The sequence below is a fragment of the Colius striatus genome, chromosome 15 (genome assembly GCF_028858725.1).
Source record: "Colius striatus isolate bColStr4 chromosome 15, bColStr4.1.hap1, whole genome shotgun sequence".
In the NCBI taxonomy this organism is placed as follows: Eukaryota; Metazoa; Chordata; class Aves; order Coliiformes; family Coliidae; genus Colius; species Colius striatus.
In genome coordinates this window covers 20,806,592-20,829,561 of record NC_084773.1, presented here as the reverse complement: position 1 = coordinate 20,829,561, position 22,970 = coordinate 20,806,592, and the positions used below count along the sequence as shown (strand labels likewise).

Below are 22,970 nucleotides of genomic sequence, written 5' to 3'. Positions count from 1 at the left end.
CGCTCATGTGCTACAGGTGGGCTTCTGAAAACCAGAGCACATTGCTGGTGCGTTTTCCTCTTTGCTGGGGAATAAGCCTTGGTTTACAAAAAAGAGAAGATAATTACATCAGAGGCTGGACTCTGCAGCAGCTCTGTAACTATGGAATGGTAGAAGTTTGTTGTGAAACTTGGAGGTGCATCTGAGCTGTCTACCTCTGTGACAAATGGTTCAGACTTCAAATCCTTTTCAATAGGCAAGGTCTCCTAATATTATTTGGTTTTAAGAATGGAGTTTGCCCAGTGAATTCTGCTAATCAGCATAAAAGGTGAGTGCTACAGAAAGCAATTTATGGCATATTTCATTATCTACTCTACTGAATAAAGAGCAGTAACATTTTAAGCATTTTAAGTGGCTGAATTTCGTTCCAAATAAAAGATTGGCTTGGGAGAGAATGCAGGAAACAAAGCACAGAGAGGAAAATATTTCATTTCTTCCTGGTATTTCAGTAAAATAAGGTGCCAGTCAATCACTTTCTCAGTATTACACATTTATGCAAAAAGAATCTCAAATTTAGCACCCACACGTGGGGTTTTTTTGAGCTGGATGAGGAAGCTGCAGCAGCAGAGACAGCTCGGCTTCCTCCCTCCACCCTGCGCACTGGTGCCCGAGCCAGACACACTGCTTTTAAAAGTCCTTAGAAAGCTTAATTTCAGTTCAACTGAAAGTTCTCCCTCCAGTGTGTTTCTTCTGCCCGTACAACAGCTACACACAGCACAAGCAGAGCCCTGGCTGTGGCGCTGCCAGCGGAAGGCACGCTCGTGATGGGAGAAAGCTTTTCCCACAGCAATCGCTTCGCAAGTGACTAACTTGCATTGGGTTACACCACGTTGATTTCACAACACAAGCGCAAGTTTTACATGGCTCCATACACCAAACCTTGCCTGAGAAGCAGCGGAAGGACAGTGGGATGATGCTTTGATGAGCTGCCTGCCTCCCACCTTTTCCAGTCAAGCCAGCAAGAGCGTTTCTGCAGAGAGGGCCCATCCTCACCGTGCCCCGTGATGCTGCTCGCTGCTCAGCCAACACAGATACCTCATTCCAGTCAGGGTCCTCCTCATGTGGCTTTTGCAGGTTCCTCCAATTTGTATAACACCACTGAATCTCAGCATTTAGTTCTGCTGAGAGCCCGTTCAGCCATGAGGCGGTAAACACTGACATGTGAACGGTGCTTGAGGCAGCTGATGCTGCAAATGCACTCAGACCTGCTCCTGAAGTTCATGGGATCTACTGTGGCATCGAACTGATTGGAGACTGCCAGAAGTTAAAAGTGCATTTGGACTCAAGCAACGACATATGGAATTAGTTATGATAACTATTCCCAGCATAGACACAAGGCAGACTGAAAACTCAACTAGTCACTGGCACAGGCATACAGATCAGAAAGCTCAATGCTGAGAACACAACAGGACAGATCACAGGGCTACTCAAAAAACAAACACCATAGAAACAACACCGTAGAGAAGTAGTAAAATGAAGACCTCAGCATTATCCAATTCAATGGTAATCTGCCGGGAAAGAAAGAAGGGGAAGAGTTGAAAGCAGGCGTTAGTGAGAGGTTACAGGTCAATTTCACGTTAGGATCTTAGAAATCATTTAACACTTGCAGGCTACAATCCAACACTGTGAGTGTTTGAGGGTGGGGATGAGTGGCCCCCGTGGCAGGGCAGGGGAGGGATGTGGAGCGCGGGCAGCGCTGAGCCCTGTGGGCAGCTCCGGAGGCAGGACAGGCCTGGTGCTGTGCCTCTGCCAGCTGAGCTGCAGCCAGCAACTCACCCTGGGGCACAGGAGCGTCAGCAGCGTGAGCTGCGAGTGGCAGGAGCAGGGCAGGGGCTGGATTTCCAGTGTGGGGAGAGAAAAGGAGGTTTAAAAGGCGAGTCCTGCAGAGCTGAGGCTAATCATCTGGTAGGCACCCAGGAAGACGTGTATGAATGACATGTTTCAGCAAAGGAAAAACTTGGGTCTAGCCTACACTGTCAATGTAGTAAAGTTTTCTGCCTATTAAATATACCACAGTATGCTCCCCATCAGTGAGGGAACCTGAGCGTGTGCCAAGATGAGGAGTCTTTAGCAATATGTAAAACTTTGAGCCTTCCCACAAGCTTCTGTACATCTGTGCTCTCACCACGGGCTTTGCATGCTGCAGAGGAATCCCAGCTGTTTAATGAAGGCCTTGGCTAATGGGAGCGGACAGCACTGCGTTCTCATTGCATTTCCCACCTCCACGAGGGACAGGCACATGGGACGGGAGGGGTGCCGGTTGCATTATCGGTGCTGGAAGGTGGAACGTGAGAGGAGGAGTGCAGTCTTTTTATAAGCCAGATCCTTCCAGTGAGCACCACATGGTATTACAGCAAAAGCACACGCTGTGCCAGAACCTGCACGGCGCTCTGCTGCTGAGCACCGCTTGGAAGTGGCTGCTGTCAGTTCTCTCAACTTCTGACCCAAACAGGACTGCCTGCATGATCAACGTGCTGCCACAAGAGCAAGTCCTGCCACCTTTATGTATGGCGGGACTCCTGAATTTAGACAGGGTGCATAAAGGCTCCCCTTCCCCCTCCTTTTTCACATGCCAGGATCGTTTTGAAAACAAAAGGTATTGCCTTCTAAGTGGTGACTGAATACAGTTACGTGAGTCACAAGGGAGAATAACTACCATTGCGTTTCTCTCAGCTACACAGTAAAAGCTGTTCTACTACTACTAGCAGTCTATGTATGCAATCAGCTGCTTTGCCATACTCAAATCCACTTCACAGGAAAGCATATTCTTATCTTGCATTATGTAACTGACCCACTGTTTCAGGAATGGATGTGTTTTCTACACTTTGAAGATTTTTAGAGTCTTGTGGGGTTCTCCATGGTCTGAATGGTGTAAGTGACATCCCCTGGACCTTCCAGAAACACTGCCTCGCCAGAGCTGGCTAAAGAAAGTCTAAGGGACTCCTGTAAATGAGCTCCCATTTAGAAACATCTCAGAGTGGAATACTGCATTCAACAGAAAGAACCCCCAAAGCTCCCATTTGGGTTTCGTTGGTGTACAGTGTATGTATCACACACCCTTTCTGTTACTTAAGGTGACCTTGGACAGGCTCTCTTGGCTGTTTTTAACAGCATGTACACTGATGTGCTAAAGTGTAAAACTAAATCTATGATTATACTTAATCTTCTACATCCTCAGCACTGGGCAACTGAAAGTATCAGCACTCTATGCTCATTAAAGAGGATCACCTAGCCCAACTCCCTTCTTGCAGGAACAGACCAACTTCTGCAGGCTGCAACCAGTCCCCTTCCAGATCAGACTCGTACCGTATCACAGGTGTCCTAGTAAAGGACTTTGAGAACAGGGCTTCACCTCGTGCTGTTATGACCTGGCACGTGATATTGCCACCTCAGCAGGAGGACAATGTGCCGAAAGTCATGTTGAAACCTGCAGCACTGGCTCTTTCCTACCTACCCCACCTCCCTGTCATATCCCACATAAATATGCTCGGGCCAAAGTCAACGAGTTGATCCCAAACTGCTGCTACTGCAAAGCGAATAAGAAGAAAGGGCTGGGTAGAGTGCAGGCCTGGAGCAAAGCAGCAGCAGGAGCTGGGAGTGGGCTGTGCTGCTAGCAGCCAAGAGGGAGGGCAGCACGTGGGCAGCACCTTCCCTGCCAGGGCAGGAGCTGGGTCCTGGCCATCCCTCCCCTGCGGGCATGTTCCGGGGAGCCTCCGCTGCTGGGTGCGCTGAGCCCACGCGCCTGCACGTGCAGCCCCACGCACAGCCCTCCCTCCCTCTGCTCTCCCTGCCCAGGCCCCTGCGTGCCAGCACTTGCCTCTGGCTGAGATGGCAGCAGAGCCCTGTGCTCTGGAGGCACCCTGGTTGCCAGCCAGGCTTGCCAAAGCAGAGGGCACATGCCACCTCCCAGGGGGCTGCTACCGCTTTCTCTGCCTTACAGCATCTCTCTCTCCCCTGCAGCTATAGCTACAAACAATTGTTCTGATGATGAAACTGTCTGACCTTTAAAGCTTTTGCCTTTTTGTGCTGTGAACTCAGCACTAGGCAACAACTTTAAACCCAGTTGCAAGTGAGAGCTGGACAGGAGACACCATCTGCTCCCAGGCACACACTCCCAGTTGCAGTGAGCATCCTTCCACACCACTGCTTCCTCAGCCCCAGCTGCCAGCTCTCAGTTGCTCATGAGCACAGCACGTTCACTGAGGGGGTGTGTTGTGCTCTACACCTACCATGTGGTATGGCAATAGCTTAAGAGGCTTGGAAATGCACGAGATACCTTAGACTAGGACTGTGTGATTGACTGTAGGAATGTCTACATACATAAACATATGGGCATATGCACAGTCTTCTGAGGCAAATAGAGAATAGGTCTGTACCTACAGAGAAATATCCTTCCCAACAAGACAACGTTGCTGCATGTAGGAAAGGGAAAAATCCCCACACATGGGTGGGTGTTCAGACAGTTCCCATGTGTAACTCACAACAAGATGACCACTCAGATGAATATCAATTAAAGTACAAAATATCTGCTCATTGCAGGGTTATGTGATCTGATAAAGAGCCACCTAGGCCCAGAGAGCAGGACTTACATCCTTCATAAAAAGGTAATGAAACCAGATACTTTTACAGCACCAGCAACTGCAGGAATTAGACTTCAACAAGTCTAAAGCAGAGCAGCAACAGAAACAAGCTTAACTTTCAGATTATACTTGAAGTTATTAGTTGACTAAAACTGTCTTGTTCCTGTACAGAAGCACAGAAGTGCTTACACAAGCACAACACAGCTTGAAAGTGAGAGTTTTGTTTTCCTTCACTGAACAATAAAAACAGTGTCCAGCACAGAATGATGAACTGTAAATCACATTACCTTTTCTCCATAGCCTCTATCTTTGGTCATCATTTCCCTGAGGGTCTGTAATACTTTAATACACAGCTTCTCCTCGTTCTCCTCCAGCAGCTGTTTAGTGTGCTTGATCAACCTGAAAATAACCGAGCGATCACAGCTCTTTTTAGTATGAATATTCTAAAAATGGGCTAAGACATACATGGCTCTCTCTCTTAATTGGCTTAGGCTGCAAACAAGTTCTATTATCATACCATTATACAACCATCTTGGGAACACTCTTTCAAGAGCAACATTTAACCATCTACCACAGGCTTTGGTGAAGCTGTGAAGGAACCTTCATCCCACCAAGAAGGAGAGCAGATAAAACCTTCTGGCTATGGGCAGAAAGGAATCAGAAGAAGAGACAGTAGGATTTGGGACCTGCTGGTCCTCCAGAACAAAAACAATAAGACAGCAAACTATTCCACATGCTACTTGGTTAAAAAGAAAATATACTGAGAGTCCTGCTAGGGCAAACAGAAATCCATCCCAGGCAGCTTTTGTTTGTTACTGGGGTACCTAGCTTCCACAAACTCTCTATATAATCCATCCCTCCAGGAGGTGATCTCAGAAGCTGAATTCTGCTCTGAACTGCCCTCTAAATGACCTTGTAATCTCTCCTTTTCCTTCCCTCTAAATGTGGGCAGCATTTGTGTCATGTAACGCACGTGACGACAACCGATTCTGACACACTCGCCCAGCACTAAGTGCCACAGGATCAGGCACCTTGCAGGCACTGTGAGGGTGGAAGGCAGGGATCAAATCACAGGGACCTGCTTCAGTTTTTTACTTGTTTGTCCTGCTGTCCACAATACCTGTGTGCTGCAGCCAACAGAAATTTTTAAGCTCTAGCTGTGAGATCCTATCAAGCAGTCTTTCCCCACTCTCAAGAGCTTTTCTTTCCCCTCCCTCCAAGGACAAATTGTGTTTCCCATACCATGAAACACACTTGGAAATACTTGTAAGGCACAGCACCAGGTATTTACAGATCTGGGCAAGAGGGCACCGTCCCACAGGGCTGGGGAAACTGGGAAAAAGCAAAACATAAAGCCCCTCCCAAGAAGCCAGACTTCAAGACAACTCACTTGCAAATGAAGCCTCCGCTTTCACACTTCCTCCTGGCATCCGTGTTCTCTGGGAAGAGCAGCTCAGGCCTGTGAAGCACATCGACCAGCACTGACAGCTCTGCCTGGACAAGAGGCCGCAGGCGATCCTCTAAAGCTGACACTATGTCCTGGAACAGAACCAGGGCAAGATTTTCAACAAACATTAAATGCACATAAACTTACATGCAAATGGATTTTACCATTCGCAAGAGAGAAAAGGGACAGTTAGGTCTGTCCTGCCTGGGTAAACTGAAGACCTGAGAGTTTGCTCTGATAAGACTTTCAGGATTTTGTTTAATCCTTGTGTCTAAAATGCAAGCCTCAGTTTCCAGCAGTCCCCAGATTACTGAGCTCCCCTATCCTCCCCAGCTTTGTAGGTACTCTCATTGATACAAGAGGAAGAGGAAAATGTGGATTCATAGCTGCACGGAAACTTTGTGATAACAATCCCCTTTTCCCCCAATGTGTGGAAAGCTGTAGGTACCTTACAGATGAAACCACATTTATCCTAATAGTTAAACAAGTAGAAAACACAGAGATCTCTCTGAAGCCAGAGAGGAAGTTTAATCAAGTTGAAATAGTTAGGAATGGATAAAGAGGAAGAAGCTATTTCAGTGAGGTGGGTTGGGCAGTGCTTCTACAGTATGTTACTTTATGTAAAGTTAGAGCTGTTTGCCAGAAAAAGCTTTTGACCAGAGACTGAATCTTCAAAGGTTAAAGACATCACTCGAGATACAGAACTTAATCCAGTATAAAAAAGTCCTTATTGAACCATCTACAGATCTGAACACAGAATACAGCTCAACACAGCAGTCCCTATTGAAGCATGATCTGTAAATGGTCATTGCAGCAAAACCAGGATGGGAATGGACACACTCTGTTTCATCAGGGAGTAACTGTGGCTGCAACTGGTTCGTGAGAACATCTTGCAGTAGTTTCCACACAGTGCAGCAGCACCTTTGGTTGTACTGAGAGTTTTGGTGTGCAAGGGGTTTGGAAGGCTGTGATGAGAAAGTCCTGTCTTATTAAAAAATACTACTAATGGCAGAACAAGAATACTTCAAGTACCACTGCTTTCAAATACCACCATCTCCCAGGAGGAGTCCTGCACCCATTCTGTGCACAGTCAATTACTTGCCTTGATACAATGGTTTAGGTTTGATTTCGTAACTCGTATTACAGTGGTACTGCATCCAGCACCAGCTAACTTGACTGCCACGTGGCATTTGGACTACTTAACTCCCAAATGTCTTTCTACTTAGTAAGTATATTCTTCTTTTTGTGTAGGCACACACAAGCAAGTGCTTATCCAGTCACCTGTAACCTCTCAATGATGTTCCGGTAGTCCCTGGAGGCAGCGAGCACCGAGTCTCTGCGGGCAGCATTCCGGGCTGTCATCCGCCAGTTCATCGCAGTCTTCTGCACAATGTTATGAGATTTCAGGAAGAGATTGTTGACCTGACTGTCCAAATCCACAGGAATTGCAATGGCTCTGCTTTTTGCTGCAACAAGTAAAAAATCAGTAAGAATTTCCTCACCCCGTGCACTACAGTCAATGCAAGAACAAGACAACATCTGCTTGCAATTTCTTCCTTCATCTTCTTTGTATGTCCTTTACACAACACAATGCTCATTTCTGTGTAATGGGTCAGACCTCTCTGCAGCATTATGTGTAAGAGCTTTCACACCTCAGGGCTGTTTACACTGTCTTCCAAGCGTGGGAGTTGGAATCTGTCCTTCCACACGCTCTCCCAACATCTCACGCTAACACACGTGTAACACCTATCCAACAGCATTTGGCCTCATGTCCAGTACACATTACTCTTCTTGCGTCTCAAAGTGCTGCAGACTGCTGGAAAGAGTGGCACAAAGCTATTTCCCTACTGCAGATCAACAGGACTGCAGAGAGTTTAGAGGTTAAATGGAGAAAGCACCTCAGGTTACAGTGACAACACTTGTTGCTCAACCATGACAATATATCAACCTAACTCTGGCTTTGCACCACGTGTTGGCTCTGAGGTACCTGCGAGTGGCACCTGTGGAAAGTCAACTGCATTTTCTTTTTGGAAGGCTGACAGCAGCCAATACAAACAGCAAGTGCTGGCTGGCCACGTTTGCAGCAGTCAGCTCTGAGGACATCCATTTCTTGCTTACCTACATCTGAGAGGACCCGAATGCAGCTTTCCACTGATGCCTTCTGGCTTGGCATCAGCCAGTTGCAGTGGTACACTCTGAACACACCTTGCAGCAACTGGACAAACACAGGCTGGCGAGTCTGGAACACAGGGTTAAAGGACAGAAAAATCAAACTCCTCACACCGTACTGAGATGTACCAGCACGACCTGTCACCAGCTTCAGCCACGACTCTCTGCACACCAGTCCTTCTAACTGGTCTGCATCCACTTGTTTAGCAACTTCAGTTGTAGACAGCATAATCTACCACACAATCAGCAACTGAATGGTAAGGGTGGGAACCAGTGCTGGGAGGGAAACGTTAAACAGGGAGCTTCTAAAGCATAAAGCCTCAGCAATTGAAGCTTGACTAAGCAAAGGAAATAAGCAGTCATCTTCATCTGTTTAATCAGAGTTATCAGCAAACCTGGCAGACAGATTCTTCTTTTAGCCTTGACCAGTAGCTGACTCAATAGTCCACAGGTAAATGGGACTCTGCTCTTGGCCAAAACCACAGCGCAGCTCCAGAGCTGAAAACCCATCGTTTCAAGTATGATTAGCTGGTACCTAATTTACTGAAGAAGCCAGCTGTGTGTGTGTTATTTCAAAGGCAGGTAGTAGTTAGCAGTAACCACCCCAGCTGCTCTGGAAGAGCCAGAGGCGAGGTGTGGTTTTAAGGCCTGTATTTCACAAGGTGATCTCCCACTAGGGAGAGCTGTGCTGCTCCAACACACACGTGCACATCAGCTCTGTCCATTCACCTTTGCAATATCCCAGTGACAGTGACCAAAACTGTTTGGGTCTGTACAGTAATTACTCAGTAGAGCAAGTCATTTATTTTACCTGTAGAGGAAAGAGTCTCTAAGTTCAGAGGAAACACCCCGTGTCCCTGTGCCTGTTAGCTAAGTAATGTTTCTACCAGCTACGTGAACAACACCACAGTGCAAAGCCCACAAGACTTAGAAACCAGTGAAAAAATACCTCTCTTATTCTGGTCAAGATTAATACCTGTTTGTAAGAAAAAAGTGGAGTTAGAGCAACAAGCCCAATCTAGCAGACAGTTCTATCCATCAGGTCAGTTCAGCAACTAACACCATTAGGAGATGTACAAAAGGAGAAACAAAACACAGGAATCAAAAGTGACTAAGAGACAAATACCTATCACCCTTTCTAGAAATAAGTCAAACACTAAAAGCATGGCAGACACTGGTATTTTCCAAGGGCACTTAAAATACCTGCACGTCTGGACTGAAGCCATGCACATATTCCTTTCACTTCACCTTTAAAGACTTTTTGGTCTTCAAAAGCTTCAAAGAAGTTTCATTTGCTTAAGCTAGGTCAATAAATCAAGTGAGAAGTTTACTCCTTGTTCCACATGCCCCCAGCTACGCTTGGGAAGGAGAAGCTTGGGCAGCAGAGGCACCTCCCCCTTAGGGGCAAACAGGCTGCAGAGTACTTGGTACAGAGGAAAGCTTTTGGCCAGTTGTACTTTGAAAAGGCATATTTATGTTCTTGCAGTTTTATACTATTTGAACTGCATAACAGAGGTACAAGGTGTTCCTTGAACAAGCAAGGCTGGTCCTGACTCAAAGGAGCTACAATTGCAGTCCAACAAGCCACAACATGAAAGCGCACGAGACAAGAAGAGGCTCGCATGGGAAGAGCCCAGATGACAAGGTGCAGCAGAAAGGCCAGGAAGCAGCTGAACCCAAAGGAGAGTGGCAGCTGCCACCCCCCTGCAGCACTGGCTGCACACTGCCCTGCAGCATCCCAGCTGGGCAGCAGAAACCTCACTGAGTGACAGTGGCCAGCCAGGTGCTCCCATGGGTCACACTCCTCAGGTGGGAGAGCCTCTAGTTATGGGCAAGAGTTTTGACAAGCAAAAAGAGGGGATGAAGCAGAGCTTTTAACTTAGAGCTGTAGAGGAAAGACTAAGCTAGGGTAAGACAAAGACAGAGCTATCAACTGAGACGGTAAAAGAGGGGTGAAATAAGTTACTTCACCAGGCTAGACAGAGAAACTGAGAAACTAAAGAAAAACTGCTGATATAAAATTAACAGATGGCTGAAAATACTCTGCTAAGGAAGTGTATTCAAATGCTGTACCCTCAGAGATGACCACTGAAAGGATGACAGCCAAGGTACATGGTATAGAAGGAAGAGAGAAGGGCAGAGCCCCAGGGGACAAGGCTAATTTCATCTCAGTTTCTCATTTCCTTTGACAAAGTTTTGACAAACTAGGGTAGAGGCTGATGCTGCAACAGCAGCTGACATTCTACTGTCATATGAGGAGCAAATCCAACTGCTGGACTGCTCAGACTGGTGTGAGTTAAGACACAACCCTAACAAAGCTGCTCACCCCAAACACAGCACAGGCAGGAAATGCCCAGCTTGCCAGTTTAGTATTTGAGCCCATCTCCAGCACAGCTGTGTGACTTTCAGTGTGTCTGTCTCCTTGCCTGAATAAGAAGGGCTGTCTAAGCCTGTGAGAAGCAGGACTGTGTTGAATGCTAAACAGTTGGGCTGTTTAGATCAGGCTGGCCACTGTCATCCAGACATGGCCTGAGCACGTGTCCCAGCCCAAGGAGGACAGGCTGCCAACACAAGAAATATGAGTAGTCAGCCAGGGAACAGGAGGAATACTTGTGCTGAGCAGAAAGACTTCACCTGATGCACAGTCATGCAGCAGTTTGATGCAGCCTCCCCTGGAGCACTGCAGTCACCCAAGCAAGTGCACCATCAGGCAAAGGGATAGCATAAATTCCTTAACAGGCGACCAACCAACAAGTGCCTGATGCCCCTCAGGGCCATTTTTGGGAACTAGATGCCTCCCAACCTGCTGCCAGCTGCATTCGACTCCAAACCTGGAGTTTGCACTGTGAACTGCCTTTGGCATGACCAGGCTGAGTCAAGTTTAAACAACTACCATGCTCAGACTTCTGACAGAGCTGCCAGGTACCTGACCACTCCACCCAAACCCCTCCCCAAAAGTTATTTGTGAATAAAATAATGCTGTTCTGCTTGTGCTGCAATACAAACACGAGGGCAGTGTCCTGACACTGCTGTTCTGCAGGGGAAATCTCTACCTTCTCTCACTTCACAAATGCTTTAAGCTTCATTTCCCCCACTTTGGAACAAGAGAAAACAATTACCCAGCTTAATGAAACACACTAGAGCTTCTGGGAAACGTTTGGGTTTGGAATGGTTTTGTTTTTAAAGGAAATTAGAACCTTCCTATAAAAACACACGTCCTTTAAACAATCAGCTTTGCACCCTCTGCAATGCACCACTCTCCTGTCTGGAAAGTTTGCCACCCAAGCTTTATCTTCCTTAACTTCCTTCTTCATGACACTCTGGAGAGCTCCTTGCTGCTGTGCTCCTGCTTTACCACTGCTAGACAGTTGGCATGCCCATGCATCCCAGAGCAGAACTGCTTGTTTGCTCTCCTGCATCTGCCCATGGCACCTTATTAAAGTGTACTCTGACCTGTTGCTGCAAAGAGGATGACCAGAGCCCTTAGATGCAACTGCAGCACAGAATAGGGACAATTTCCCTACTTGTGGTGTGATTTTCTGACATGGAACCCGATAACAACACAGAAACTCTCTCCAAAAGACCTGTGTGGTCTCTGTGGTAGCACAGGGTTGAATCTACTAATGAAATATTGTGACACTTGAGCTTGTCTAGAAAAACATTTGTATTGATGTCCAAATCTTTCCACTTGTGCAGCAAAAGCAACATCCTGGTCACAAATAATACATATCTGATCCCTCATCACAAACACACGTGTAACAGGTAAATGCAACCAAAGCAGAAGGAACACAATTGGCAACAGATTTGCACTTGACTCTCGTCATTCTCCTACCTGCAAAGTGGTGCTCTGGTCAGAGAACGGGGAACTGAAGAAAGTGGTGACTATACTCATCACTATTTCTGTAACATACTTCTCCAATATGGAGTCAGCGTGCTTTCTGTCGGTGGTGTTGTTACAAGCCTGCAACACAATTCATTCTTAGGTCAGAAGCAGCTCAACCCAGGTAGATTAGCAAGTGTCACCAACTAGAGACCTTGATTTTGCACCATTCTAGCTACAGCAATTCCCTGCCACGATGATACTTACGACAACTGGATCTCTGGAGTTCCAGCAGATGCCCAGCGTTGTTACTGTTTTATTGTGTTGGCATACAGCATGTTTAGGAGGGAGGGGGGAAAAAACCCAACAGAGTGCCTTAGAGGAAAGAAAGTAGTGGGGAGGACTGAGGTGCAATGCTTTCGTATGGGGAAATACTTGGAATCCCAGGCACAAAGCCATAAGGCCAAACAAATGCCAAGCTTGGAAAAAATTCGTCCTGACCTGCCAAAAAACGTTGACTGTTGCTTGGAAAGGAGCTCACTTCTCCTGGCCAGAGTAAGCAAGCCAGGTGGCAGAACAGAAAAAGGCATCAGACAAAGGAGCAGGGTGTGGGGCTTCTCTGAGGTTTGCGTTTTTCTTTTGAAAAGGAAAATATTAATGTGTTCCATGGAATATGACTAATGAAATCCACAGGCACAAGGAAAAGAAGGCACATATCAATTTGAAAGAACACAGCATTCAGAGTACTTACTGCCTGGTTGGCCTCACTCTCACTGCTCTATACTAAACAGGTTCATTTAAGCTTTTTGAATTCAGTTCCTAGATACAGAAGTCATTACCCGACAGATGTCAACCAGGAAGTTCTCAAATAGCTTCCACATATGATTACTGGTGTAGATCTCTTTCATTTCTACTTCTGTGTCCACATAGCAATGATTCAAGAAGTTGATGTATGCAATTTTGACCTACAAGTAGAGGAAAAAGCAATTCCCATTACAAAACAAGCCCCTGAATGGTATTATGAAGGACCACAGCATCACATTAGAACAGCTGCATAAATCACTGGTAATTCTGCTCATTCCTTTTATTTAAGCACTGGTGACACGTAATGCCATGAACAGCAAGACACCACCCAATAAAATACACCACAACCAGTGCAGACAGAACGTCAGCACCATCATCATTTCCAGTTCTGTAGAACCATCTGCTCAGGGTTAGCAGCATCCTCCATAAACACCTCTGCCTCAAGAACCCTATAACACAACCACATACAGCATCACATCCCCATTGTAAGGGCAAGGAACCAAGTATCAAAAGGATTTAACCGAGCTACCCAGACTGACTGGGGCTGCTGGTGGCAGAAGCAGAGAAGGAACCCAGTTTCCCAGCTCACAGCTTCCTGTCCACCTGCACCAACCACCTTTCCCAGGCCAGGCACTGCAGCACCAGATGTCTCACCCCAAATCAGCCCATTTCAAATACACATGGTGGGCCAGTGCCTTCAAACGGCCCTCACCTCAGGTATGCAATCCTCGTGGGTTACTACCCTAACAATGTCATCCAAAGGAAGCAGGGAGTTGCATTTTATTTCTGTGTAGACGTTTTTGCCTTCTGTGCACACAGCCAGCAGCTCTACCAAGTGGATGTGGTACATCAGCGGGCTGTTCTCATCCATCCGATCCCTCTCGGATCTCATCATCTGCACCAAGGTCTGGAAGGAGGCTCTGTCGTTGTAGAACACAAGGACGTCTTCTCCCGCATTCACCAGCTACCCAGGAAGAGAAACATCCCATCAGCACATCAAAGCCCCTGCTGCTCCCCCCAGCATCCTCCCCCAGGCTGTGTGCTGACAGTTCCAGTGCAAATCCCCATTAGCTGCTCTTTACACACTTAAAAGGAGCGCAGCCCACCGAGTCAGCTGGGCATTCCTCTTGTGCTGCCTTCATGGGATACAGGGCTCCAGGATGACATTTTCTCTTAAAGAATTTACCACTTCTGAACCGCTGAAGGACTTCAAAGTCAGCCCAACTGCCTGCTTAGACAGAAGTTGTGCCAAGAAGCTTGTGACTTTCCATTGTGCCTGTTGATTTGCCGTCCGTTGCCTCAGCTGACTCCCTGTACAGCTGCAGACACGGGGTCTGGTCAGAGGAAGGCCCCGGGGGCATGTCAGATGGGGGGACTGCAGGGCTCACTAACCCCACCCTTCTGAACAAACACCATCCATTTGCCAAGGCTAGAGAGTGGCACAGAAAGTCACACACTGAAGACTTCCATCAGCCTCGCATTTGAGACCCAGAGGGTCATGTCTTCAGAGCAGTTCAGACCTCCTGTAACTCCATGAAGAGAAGGAGAACAAGCAAAGCAAGACCTGCTTGGGGCTGGGCACTTCTGAGCACGCAGCTGGAGGGACCTGGAGCTTCCCTCCTGCAGGGCTTGGGGCAAACAGCTCGAGTGAAATGCAGAAGGCAACCCCCAAAGCACCGCTCTTTTGTCCCAGCAACTGCTCAAACTCGACTCTGTCGAGAAGCTCACAAAACCATTTTTCAACAGAATGACACACTGTGGAAGGCTTTCCATCAGGCTGGGAAGACTGATACACGAGTGCCAGAGCCTGACAAGTCTGATCCTCGGGCTCCCCCTGCTGAGGAGGCCGATAAAAGTCCCATCAGGACTTAAATACGCTATCAAACTGATCCCATCCAATAGCCAACGTAAAGGGATTTATTCACCTTTCTCTGACTTCTCCCTTCTATCCTGACACCCCAACTTCCCAGTTACCTACAAGCCCAAGTTTCTGAAGACCCTCAGACCTTCTCCCCTTCAGCACTTTAAGCAACTGAACATGGGGGTCTTGGTAAAGGTAAGAAATCACATCAAAATACTATCACAGTAACACTTTCCTTCTGCAGTAGTGATCTGGAGATGAAACTATTTCTCTTCCAGCCAGTTCTGCTAGAGAAGCCCACCTAAATGCTGCTGGGAGAAGCCTGGCAAGGCTGGTAGCTATCATTAAAAAGCGACCACTCGTTAGAGCTGTGGGTGAGGAGCTCAGCAGGCTTTTGGTCACAGAGAAGCCTGTGCTTCCTGGTGGCTGTATGCTCTTTTTGCATTGTGAGAGCTAACTGTCAGCTTCTTGGCAGTCCCCGAAGCGAGAGGATCAATTTGTCACTTTCACCAAATGCTATGTGAAAACTTCTGTTCAGACCTTGCAAATGCCTGCAGCTCTCACCTCAGCCATTACCATATCTTGGCATTTCTTAATGAATTTTCCTTCCGCCTTGACAATCGTCTGCAGGAACTTGATGTACTGAACGTTTCTGCCGTGTGTTTCAATACAGTGGACAAAGTGTTGAACGACGCGTTCGTTAATCTCACTGCAGAGCTGGAAGTTGTTCATGAAAATGTGCTGCATTGTCACTGCTTCCAGGATCTAATGGATGGGGATGGGAGAAAGAAAAATCAATGAGGAGATAAACACGCCACCAAACCCACACAGAGGTCGGGGCAAAGTCAACACTCCTGCTGGTGCAGGACTGAAGAGAGTCCTTCTGAGGATCCAATCTTGCAACATGAGGGCTCACATCTGAGCCTATTTTTCAGCCCACTTGGGTCTCTTGAACTTCCTACACTGAAAGAATCCTAAACAAACAGATCTTGCCAACTGTCGTGGCTTTAGAATCAAAACAATATGTGACCCCTCCAGTCAGTCTTGCATCAGAACAGGCCAAGAGGCCATCACCCAAGACAATCCACTCTCTTTTCTCGCTAGAAAACAAGTAGTAAACCACAGCATGAGGTTATTCTTACCCCTGGGTTGAGGAACAGGTTTATGTGCTTGTGCAGCAACGCCTGGTTCTGTTGGTTCCCGGCACAAAAGTTCTGTAAGAACTCATGTGCAAGCTTCATGATCTCCTGCATCCTCGTGTCTTCAGCCTGCCATTGCATGACAAATGACATGTGGTTAGAAGCACTGGAAGGTTCACTTTCAGGTGAGTCCTGAAGGAGCCACAGCTCCAGCTCTGCAAGGGAACTATCACGTCTCTCTCAAACTCCGAAGAAAAACAAACCTCCACCCAGTTCACTGACACTAGGGATGAGCTTGGCCTGCCTCACAGTTCTGAGGATGATGAAAAATCAAGAGCATAATAGAAACTACAGTAGTTTATTCTCCAAAACTGCACAGTCCATGGCCAAGCCTGCCAGCAACGTGCTTGAGTCACTTTTACACTCCCGAGCAAAGCAGCACATTGGCCAAACCACACGTAACCACTTTGGGACTACACAGGGAAATTGCCATGTTCCACTGAGATGCATTTCAGCAGTGACAGATAGGCAGTTTATGGCAAAGAAGAGATGGAAAGTGATTACTGCCACAGCTAATCCCAATTTGTATTTACTGGAATCCACACATCACTTGCGTGCTTCCACGCAGAGTTCAGGAATCGGTGCCTTTCCTCTGACATCAGTCAGGATTACCAAGTCCACTGATGGGAGTTTGGAAAATTAGTGTCTGCTTTCATTTTAAAGGAGCTTCATATATTTCCAAGGCTGAGACACCTTCCACACTGTGTCCAATGTGTATTCACATGACAGAAAAGTGGCAAGAGGTGCCAGAGGGTGGTTTTGCTGTTGAGGTTTTAGCACAACATGAAGCAAGATAGCTTAACATTAATCAAAGCTCATGTCCAGAATTACTGGTTCTCAGATACCTGCAGAGTTTGGTACAGAGGACAGCAGTGACCAGGAAGACAGAAAGAGCTCCCTTCACCTGTGCAATGATAAGTACCTGTCACCTGTGACTAATGGGCAGGCAACGTGCTGAACTCTGGGTGTGCTTCATCAGCAGAACGTGCTGCTGTGCAAGTCGACTGTTCAGCAACCCAGGCCAGGTGGGCTTCAAACTGCACTGCTGACATGACATGGCAGTGATAGGGCTAATGAGGAACGGACCTTGCCTGCAGAGCCAGCTAATGTTTATCCATCTCTATGGGCGAGTTTGGGACTCTGTAACTGGGGGCATCTGTGTCTAAGTACTGGGCAGGGCTGCTGATAAATGCCACGTGGGGCCCTGGGCACCCTTGTTCCACAGTCACCTCACAGCAGTAACGAGGGGCTGCTTGCACCAACACAGCTCAACTTTAAGGCCCCACACGCCTCCCATGCAAAGCTGCAAGTCAAGCCTTGGTCTTACTCTGAGCTACAGTGGGCAAATCTGTCTTCAGGGAACAGCGCACAATACTGTGTATTGAGAGACTTGAGGCAGCAAAGCTTACACAAGCTCCCCATTGCTTCTGAAGCGTGGGTATCCCACAGCCTGTGAGGCTACAGAAAACAGCCTCTGTGAATCCAACACGAAGGCGGAAGGGTCAGGAAGGGTCAGAGGGGATATTCAGGTGACACACAGCAAGGTGACAGCCACATAGAAACCCAACCTTTTCATAGGGGATCTGCAGCAGCTCCAGCACCACCGCGTGAGCCCCCATGTTCCTGAGCAGCCGCTGCTGCTGCTTCCGGCTCTTCCGGACCGAGGCGCTCTCCTGGACACACAGCTTGCTCAGCCGCAGCAGGATCTGCACGAGACAGCCGCCTCAGAGCCCACACCCCGGGCGCTGCTCCGGAGCACGCCAGGCGGCTCCCAGACGGCAGCAACACTGCAAAACGCATCTGCACGGACCAGGGCAGCTCTAGGCAGCAAAATCGGGTTCTGGGGTCTCCAGGCGAGGAGCTGAGGCCGAGCTAAGGCCCGGTTGCTCCTGCAACATCAGGTGAGGTGCAAAAAGACCAAGCTGGGAAATGTGGGGGCAGAAGGCAGCGGTGGTGCCTGCTGCCCCCCTCGAGAGGCAGCCACCCCCCGGCACCCCCCTCACCACCCGGTGCAGCCTTGTGCCCCTGCGCACAGGCGAGGGAAGCAGGGCACTGGCCTGGGCACCACCCATGGCACCTCTGACTAGGGCTGGCCTGGCAGAATCCAGATGTGACAAACGAACCCGGTCTCAGGGTGTGCAGTACGGAGCCACAGACAGACCATTAGCTCACACCACACCGTGCCAGAGGGTGCTCTTTGTCTGGTACTTCTCAAATTAAACTTCAACAGCACAGTGGGTGAGGGCAAGGTACTTGGGACAGGCCAAATTAAACAGCTTCTCCACTTGCTTACTGCCTCCGTAGCCTTTAGCAATAAAAATATTGTGTTACCATCGAGACAGCAGCAAAATGTCACGTTTCTCACTAATTCATTCTTCAGGAGAGAATACACATGTCATGCTGCTTGTGTTCCTGGCTTCTCATTCAGCTTTGGATATGTCATTACTCAGCAAATAGTTTCCACAATGGAAGAGTGACTCAGACTTCCCTGGGTGTCTCCCTCTGACTGCAGCTCTCCAGAGCTGCATTACTCACTCACACTTCCATTTAACTATCAAGAAGTGAAGTTTTACCTCTTTCACTACACGGTAGTTGTAGCTGCTAGTACTTTCTGGCTTTTGGGACTTGCTGTGACCTTCCTGAGGATAAAATCAGACAGTTTATTATTAGCTTATACTATTGTCTTCACGAAGGCTAAAATTACTGCTGTAGGATAGCACCTGCTCCCTTCCTGGAATGGAGTGTCATCCTTCAGTTTTCTGACAGTCTCAGAAACACACATAATTATCCTGCCAAATCATACTGACCTCTACAGCATAAAAGAAGGTGAGGGTGGGATTACTTTAGAGACAGCAACCTTCTGTCCTGTCCTTCGCTTGTCACATTCTGTCTGTCATCAAATCTCTCTGCCAAAAACTTCTTACTTTCTCTCCCTCTCTACTGTTATTAAACTGTCATTGCACAGATATCAAGAGATGCCCCACAACACTATGCAGAAGGAAAGCAGCAAGTAAATAACTTGTATTTATTTCCAACAATAAACGTTTGTAACCCAGGGGTTATTTATTGAATTTCTTCTCTCACCCAGTCTTTTCTATTTGATTGTAAATTACATGGAGGCAAAAGGTGTTTAATTAGCTCTAAAACAGATGTGAGTGCCAAGAAAGTCCTGTATTACCAGACAAAGCATCTTTCTGTTCTATCATTTCACCATAGTGCCACGATTCAAAATGCATCACCTGAGCAGTTCACAGCTCTGCCCTTCCATTATTTGAGGTACTTTTGACCACACAAGGCCCATGCAATCTCAGTGCCGAAAGCACACAACTCGGGAGCCAGAGCAAACCCAAACCAACTGCTCTAGTAGAGCCTAAAGATGACACTGCAGTGGCTGCTAGTGCTGAGCAGCTTCCGCTTGAGATTAACTGGCATTAACCTGAAAGCAGTACAGACAGCCTCCCCAAGCTATGCAGAGTGCTGGAAAGATGAGGTTTTGTCACATTTCTGGAAGCAGTTACATCTCCAGAAAATATTAACAGATGAATTCGTGCAAACACACAACCCAATTACCTCTTTTTTCTTGTGCTCATTCTCCCCTTGCACTCCATCCATGGTCTCATCAGGACCTTGGCCTTTGTACACCCAAAGCTCTGATTTTTCCACAATAGATCTCAGCTGGTCCAAATCTTGTTTTATCTGCTTGTAGTTGTCAACATCTTGGCTGGTAACAAGCAGTTGAACCTTACATGAATGCAAGCCATTAGTTGCACAAAAGGATTGGTTTTAGCTGCAATATGTACATTCAGATGAGGAATAATGCTCTTAACACACACACACCTGCTTAAAAGCTTGAAGGACTTCTTGTCTCTGACTGAAGTGCCGGAAGAGTAACTGAAGTGCCCCAGACACCAGAGGAGGGTAATCGTGCATAGTCAGATGCAACAACACTCTGAGAAACGTTCTGCCACCATGATCGTCCAAATCCAGTGGTGTGTTCTCCTCACTGGAAACACAGGGTAGGAGTTACTCAGCATATGAGACTGAATGTCCCAGCAGCTTCTTACTTCCGGTCAGCAGTGGCAGAATCTCTTTAACTTACTTTTAAATGAGGGGGAAATGTGTCAAATCCAGTGCTAGCTTCAGACACACAGCCTTTGCTGGAGCACTGCTTAACAGGGACACTCTTCCCCAATCCCATTAACCGTGGTTCACTCAGCTTACACTATCCACCTTAGATTTTTGAGGGTTAAATTATGCCAAAACACTTGTCCCCATGTCAGCCTCACCCTATTGCTCAAACAGCCCATTCCTGGTACTAACCTTTCTCACTACTTAAGAGCAGCTTGTAATGCTAATTATGTAAAGCACTTGAAAGCCTCCTCTCTCTTTTTCCTCTGCACCTCTTTCTTGAGCATGAGGAACCCAGTGTTGTGGGGTTTTTCTCCCATCAGCACCCCCTGAATCTTTTCTGTATCCTGCTTCCAGCTGGGCTTGCATGCTCACATTAAAAACTCTGGTTGTTAATTCTCTAAGTGAATCCCTCTCTTCCCTTCTGCCTTCATATAAGACATCACTTGTCTTAGGTTTACAGAAAACAACTGCAGCTGTGAGCAGCTTAAAGATATACTCCAACAAGTCACTTGGAGTTTGTCACTGACGTCCTGTCCTGTCAAGAAAGGCTATGAGCTGCTCCAGAAGGCAGGTATGGAAGGTACAGACCATTTTGCTCTGTCAGACGTGTGCAGTTTAATGTTGCATTATACAAAACCAGACAGCTATGTACATCTATCTCAGCACAAGTCCCAATCCTTGCTCACATAAACTTTTCCACCTAATATTGAACTGCAGCATTCAGCTTAGATGCACTAATTCTCTAACTTGGCTTTCATCCACACAACTGAAGCCCTCCCATGAAAACCCTCCTGGCTGAAAAATCCCCAGGTCCCTTATTTGGGGCTTTTAATCTGAGATGTAGGAAAGGTATTTCAGGAAAACGAAGCCTAGATAACTGTGGGAGCTGTCTGCAGCCTTTTCCCAGTTAGCACCTCACTTGCAACTTCTGTCCCTGCTCCTTGGGAGCCCTGAGGGCTGCCTGGGAACCCTTCTGATTAGAACTAGTGAAGAGATACTTTCCTTCCACCAAAGATCCCCTCGGCTTGTTCTTCAATGTGTTCAAAATCTAGGGCTCCTGAGAAAAACAAGAGCAATACATTATGTCAGAGCTGCACCAGAGATGATTCTGCAGCCTACAAATGTTTTAAATGGTAAGTGGTGATGTAGGTGTAAGCAGAGGGGTCGTAACAAGCTGAAAGGAACGCTGAGGGATTACTGATGCAGCCTGCAAAGATAACCCAAGACAACAAATTAACCCCTTCCCAGCTCATGAGCTGAACTGCCTAATAATTTCAGCACCACTCCAGGACACTGGTGGGACCTGGTGTCACTCAGAGGCCTTCCACAAGAAACACTAGAACTTCTCAAGGCTGAAGTCTGGAGTAACACATTTAGCAATAACAGCAATACCCCTGTGGCTCAACAGACAGGAAGGTCTCTGCATTTCTTCAGTATAAGTTATACACTATCACATGGGCAATGACCAACATCCTGACAGAAAAACCCATTAAATAAGTAAAACGGAGCTCTTGGTATTTCACAAAGACTTGCAAAGGGCAACGGAAAGAGAGCACAGGCTTTTAAATCCTTGCCCTTAACTGTTCACCCTCTTTTCTTCCAAAACTCAGCTGACAGAGCTCTTGCTTCCCCCTCCAGCCCAGTTCTGAAGGCCCTGGCATCCCAGGGGGCTGCTGGACAGTCAGCCCAAGAAAAAGTAAACAGATCCCCTTTGAAGTGAGATCAAAAGAAACAGTCTCCTCCCTCTGAAGACTTCACATCTAATCCACATTTTTCTTATCTTTCTCCTTTGCATCCAGAGATACAGTCCCCAAATTGAAGAAGAAAAACCTGTTTGATGTCTAATAAGCTGCACTTTTAAAGTTCACTTATTCCTACAGAGCACAGGTCCTAACTACAGGACAGGCTTTCCCCTGGGAAGCAACACAGCAACCGACAGCACCCCTTCTGCCCAGTCCCCCTAACCCAACTGCTCCCAATTAACACTGGACTTCACAAGCTCCTCAATTCCTACTCTGTCTAGCAGCCCTAAGATACACCCTCCAGATGTCTTGGGACCTCTCCCTTCAGTCAGAAACATTAATAGAAAAGACTGAATTTGAGGCTGATGACAAGTTACATGACAGTTTATTTCAGGTTTTCTTTAAAGGATGCATCTGAGGCTCTTGGCCACACTTAACACAGAAATAAGCAAGAGAGAGTACAAACACACCCCAGGGTTTGTTTGGGGTATATGATCCCTACTTCAGAGAGGGTGCCTGCTTCAGTGGCACCATTCATGTGCCCAAGTAAGAACCTGAATCAATTATCCAATTAGCACCCCTAAGATTACAAGAGTCTTCCCTAAGCCAGACAAATTCATTCTTTGCAAAGCAACTGACCTGATACATTAGCTGGCATTTCTTGGTTACTGCTTCCAGTGGGCGATTCAGACATCTGGGCATTGCTCTCATCAAATTCATGTTTAAATATACAAAGCAGGCAGGAGATCCTGTAGTCCAACCTCACATTCAAAATGAACTGATGATACAGAAGCAGTAAAAACACTGAAGTAAGTGGCCTGTTTCCAGCACATGGACAGTTTACACATAATGCAGAGCTACCAACACTCGAGATCAACACAATAACGATGCAGATTTCACTTGAAGAGGAATGCAAATGTCTCCTTGGCAATCTCCATAATTCAGTAACTCTTTTCAGTGATCTCAACGTGCATGTGATGTGCACACAGTAATAAATGCTCCTGGGTATAAGATGTTGGCAGAGTTGTGATCCCTCAGCACTGCCCAAGGCAGGCATCTTCTCCCCATCCCCAGGAAAGGGAAAGGCATTTCCATCTCTGCTCTGAAGCCAGCAGGAATCTCACAGCCCAGCACTGCTGTCCTCCATGTGCTCACTCCCAGAGGCTGGGGCAGAGGAA

At 47.2% G+C, this 22,970-nt stretch overlaps 1 protein-coding gene across 1 annotated transcript in view; it reads right to left on the bottom strand.

Annotated features, from left to right (window-relative positions):
* Positions 1-22,970, bottom strand: part of ITPR1 (inositol 1,4,5-trisphosphate receptor type 1) — a 174,669-nt gene that overhangs the window by 72,786 nt on the left and 78,913 nt on the right. The window contains exons 24-38 of the mRNA XM_062008420.1: positions 22,432-22,570; positions 21,049-21,107; positions 19,757-19,918; positions 19,490-19,660; positions 18,493-18,558; positions 17,488-17,625; positions 15,863-15,988; positions 15,285-15,485; positions 13,572-13,823; positions 12,895-13,020; positions 12,068-12,196; positions 8,185-8,305; positions 7,348-7,532; positions 6,010-6,158; positions 4,907-5,018 (exon numbers count right to left, since the gene is read on the bottom strand). Of these exons, the coding sequence (XP_061864404.1) occupies positions 4,907-5,018; positions 6,010-6,158; positions 7,348-7,532; positions 8,185-8,305; positions 12,068-12,196; positions 12,895-13,020; positions 13,572-13,823; positions 15,285-15,485; positions 15,863-15,988; positions 17,488-17,625; positions 18,493-18,558; positions 19,490-19,660; positions 19,757-19,918; positions 21,049-21,107; positions 22,432-22,570 (2,136 nt within the window). The remainder of the gene's footprint in view (positions 1-4,906; positions 5,019-6,009; positions 6,159-7,347; positions 7,533-8,184; positions 8,306-12,067; positions 12,197-12,894; positions 13,021-13,571; positions 13,824-15,284; positions 15,486-15,862; positions 15,989-17,487; positions 17,626-18,492; positions 18,559-19,489; positions 19,661-19,756; positions 19,919-21,048; positions 21,108-22,431; positions 22,571-22,970) is intronic.